General features: G+C 40.0%; 1 protein-coding gene across 6 annotated transcripts in view; it reads left to right on the top strand.

Moving 5' to 3' along the window:
- IFT88 (intraflagellar transport 88) overlaps positions 1 to 4,214 on the top strand; it is a 164,825-nt gene that overhangs the window by 48,477 nt on the left and 112,134 nt on the right. For all 6 annotated transcript variants that reach the window (XM_005880004.2, XM_014528163.1, XM_014528160.1 and 3 more), the window contains one exon: positions 1,026 to 1,112. In XM_005880004.2, coding sequence (XP_005880066.1) covers positions 1,026 to 1,112 — 87 coding nt within the window. The remainder of the gene's footprint in view (positions 1 to 1,025; positions 1,113 to 4,214) is intronic.

Raw genomic sequence — 4,214 nt, 5'->3', positions numbered from 1 at the left:
TCTATATATATGTATATATACATATATATATATATGTATATACATACATATATATATATGTGTGTATATGTATATATATATATATAGTAAAATGGAGGGAAGAGGCCAGATCAAGGTATCTTGGGACATGATCAGTGAGTTCCCTTCATGTTTCCCAGACTTGGAGCTGAAGAAGCTGGAAAACAGAAAATGCTCATGGGTGCATTAAACAAACAAACAAAAGACCTACTTTCTCTAGCTACAGGACAAGGAAAGGGGTAGGCCAGCAAGACAGAAAACTTTTAGACCAATACCACAGAAAAAAAAACACCTGCCCTACCCCATGCATGCCAGCAAAAGCCAAGTGAGAGAGCCAGATTCCCACCCTCACAAGGCCAAGTAGGGAGCCAGGACTTTAATCCCCAAAGGCCCTTAATGAGTTTCACCACTCTGTGGTTTCAGTGGACAGTACATGTGGAGTCTAGAATTCCACCCCACCAGGCAATAACGAGGCAGTCCTCCCTCTCACCTGGGGTGGTGTCAGGGGAGATAGTGGATAATTAGGAATTTGCATATTAGCCTTTTATTATATAGGATAAGAAAAACCAGTCACAAAAGACCACATATTCTGTGATTCCACTTACATGAAAGAAAGGTATAGATGAGGCAAATCTATATAGGCATGTAGTAATTCACTTTTATTTAACACATACTATTTCTTTAATGGCCATTTCCTTTAATGTCCACAGATAGTGCAGGTTATGGAATGTCAGCTGCAGAGCCATTTTTCTTTCAAGTTCCTCTTTCTTCCTTTAGTTTGTCAGCATGTATCATAAAGTAGAAGAAAAGTGAACTGTTGACTCAGAAGGCAGTCATGGCTTCCATTTCCTAGTCATGATTTTCAACCTGACTTATAGATTTCTAGTGTAGCTGTTTATCATTCAGTGGGCTTCATGGTATGTTAACTTTGATAGATAATGTTTACACTTTTTTTTTACATTTTATACCATGTTTCTTTATAAAAAATTTTTGTTTGTTTGTTATAGAAAAGCCATGGCTGAAAAATACATCATGACAGCTGCAAAACTCATTGCTCCTGTAATTGAAACATCTTTTGCTGTAGGATATGATTGGTAAGAGGGAAATTCAGTATAAGTAGATGTGTATGGTATTTTCTTTCCTTAATTTATACTTTTATTGGTTTAAATTTTTATCTGATATGATTTGCAAACATTTTCTCTTATTTTGGTTGTCTTGTCATTTTGTAGATTGTTTCTTTGCTTTGCAGAAACTTTAGTTTGATGTAGTGTCACTTGTTTAGTTTTTCTTTTGCTCCTTATGCTTTAGGTGTCATATCCAGGCATTGCCAAGACTGATGCCAAGGAGCTTTTCCCCATGTGTTTGGTTTTTTTCTAGGAACTTTATGGTTCTCATTTCTGATTTTATTTGAGTCTTTTCTCTTCCCCCCCCCCCCCCAGATAATCTAGCTAAAGATTTGTCAGTTTTGTCTGTCTTTACAAAAAACTAGCTCTTATTTTCGTTGCCCTTTTCTATTGTTTTTCTAGTTTCTGTTTCATTTATTTCTTCTCTAGTCTTTGTGTTTTTCTCTTTATTTCCTTTGGGCTTAGTTTGTTTTTACATTTTTAGTTCCTTGAGGTGTATAATTTTAATGATTTTTTTTCTTAATGTAGGTATTTATTGCTATAAACTTCTCTTTTAGAACTGCTTTTGCTGCATCCCATAAGTGTTGGTATGTTTTGTTTTCATTTTATTTGTTTTAAGATATTTTTTAAATTTTTCTTTTGATTTCCTCTTTCACCCATATGTTACTCAGGGATGTGATTTTTAATTTCTACATATTTGTGAATTTTTCAGTTTTCCTCTTGTTACTGATTTATAATTCCATACCATTTGCTAAGGTTTGTTTTGTAACAACACATGATCTATCCTGGAGAAAGTTGTGTGTGTGCTTGAGAAGAATGTGTATTCTACTGCTGTTGGATGGAATGTTCTGTATATCTCTGCTAGGTCAGTCTGAGCTAAGGTATAATTCAATTCCAATATTTCCTTTTTCATTTTCTGTTTGGATAATTGAACTATTATTGAAAGTAGGGTCTTGAAATTTCCTGCTATTATTCTATTGTTATTTCTTCCTTCAGATCTGTTATTATTTGCTTAATATATTTTAGTGCTGTGATAGTAAATACATTTATAGTTATGATTGTTATATCTTCTTGATAACTAGACCTTTTTGTTGTTACATAGTGACTTTTTTATATTTTGTTACAGATTTTGACTTAAAGTCTCTTTTGTCTAAATATAGCTACTTTTTTGCTTTCCCTTATATATGGAATACTAGAAGGCCCGGTGCATGAAATTCATGCACGGGGTGAGGGGGTCCCTCAGCCTGGCCTGCACCCTCTCCAATCTGGGACCCCTCGGGGGATGTCCAACTGCCTCTCACAATCTGGGACCACTGGCTCCTAACCGCTCACCTGCCTGCCTGCCTGCCTGATCGCTCCTAACCCTTCTGCCTGCCTGCCTGATCGCCCCTAACTGCTTCCCTACGGGCTTGATCGCCCGTAACTGCTCCCCTGCTGGCCTGATAGCCCCTAACCGCCTCTGCCTCACCCCGCACCTGGCGCCCAAGATTCCCTCCTCCAGCCAGTTGCTGGCACCCGGGACTTGGGCTTCCCTCCCTCTGGCTGGCCGCAGGCACCCAGGACTCAGACCAGCTTCGCTTGGGCCGGCCACAACCACAGGGGACCGTGGACGGGTGGCTTCGCCCAGGCTGCAGCTGCAGCCGCTGGCGCCCAGGACCACGGGGCAGGTGGCTTGTCCCTCTCCCGGGCCGCAGCCGCAGGTGCTGGCACCCGGGACCACGGGGCGAGTGGCTTGTTCCTCTCCCGGGCTGCAGGCACAGGTGCAGCCACTGGCATCCGGGACCGTGAGGCAGGCAGCTTGTCCCTCTCCTGGGCGCAGCCTGGCTAGTCCCCATTCATCTCTCGCAAGCTCATTTGTGCCTGGCTGGTCCCCGTTCCTCTCTCCCGGTGTTGAGTGTCTGAGCCGTTATGGCAGTGGTTCTCAACCTTCATAATGCCGCTACCCTTTAATACGCCAGGTACTCATAAGTGGGTGTATTTGCATGTGGGCAGACCCTCCTGGAGATGGATAGAGGAGCGGTGTCTCGGTTCCTAAGACCATCGAAAATATGTGTTTTCCGATGGTCTTAGGCGACCCCTGTGAAAGGGTCGTTCGACCCCCAAAGGGGTCGCGACCCACAGGTTGAGAACCGCTGTGTTACTGCATGACGTCGTGAGGGCATGATGACCATTTGCATATTAGCTCTTTATTATATATGGAATATATTTTTTTCCATCCCTTGAATTTGAGCCTGTGTGTCCTTACAGCTGAAGTGAGTCTTTTGTAGGCATAATATAGTTAGGACTTGTTTTTAATCTATTCAGACACTCTATGCTTTTTTATTGGAGAATTTAATCCATTTACACTTAAAGTAATTTTTTATAGCTAAGAATATTTATAGGTTAATTAGTAATTACTGATAGGCACTAATGCCATCTTATTGCATTCTAGTTCTTTTGTAGTTGCTTTGTTTCTTCTTCCTCCTTTTTCTTTTGCTGTCTTTGTGAATTGATGATTTTCTGTAGTGGTATGGTTTTATTCCCTTCTCTCTATATTTTGTGTATCTACTGTAGGTTTTTGCTTACATAAATATCTTATAGATATAACAGTCTATTCTAAGCTAATAACAACTTGAATTGCATATAAAAGCTATCCATTTAAACTCCCCATAATTTTGATCTTGATGTCATAATTTGTGTATCCATTAACAAATTCTTGTAGCTATACTTATTTGTAATACTCTTTTCTTTCAACCTTTATACTAGAGTTAAGTGATTGACATACCACCATAATAAAATATTAAAGTATTCTGAATTTGACTATATAGTTACCTTTTCCAGTATATTTTATATTTTTATACATTTTTATGTTACTAGTTAGTGTCCTTTCATTTCATCTTAAAGAATTCCTTTCAGCATCTACACTAATAAAAGAGAAACATGGTAATTAGCGTACGACCCCTACCCTTCTCATTGGCTAATCAGCATATCCTTATGCAAATTAACTGTCAGCCAAGATGGCAGCCGGCAGCCATGCACTGAAGCGAACAGGGAGGCTTGCTTGCTCCAGTGACTGCGGACTCCAACGTTCCC

This window comes from Myotis brandtii, unplaced genomic scaffold (assembly GCF_000412655.1).
Source record: "Myotis brandtii unplaced genomic scaffold, ASM41265v1 scaffold62, whole genome shotgun sequence".
In the NCBI taxonomy this organism is placed as follows: Eukaryota; Metazoa; Chordata; class Mammalia; order Chiroptera; family Vespertilionidae; genus Myotis; species Myotis brandtii.
This window is presented reverse-complemented; position numbering and strand designations above follow the sequence as displayed.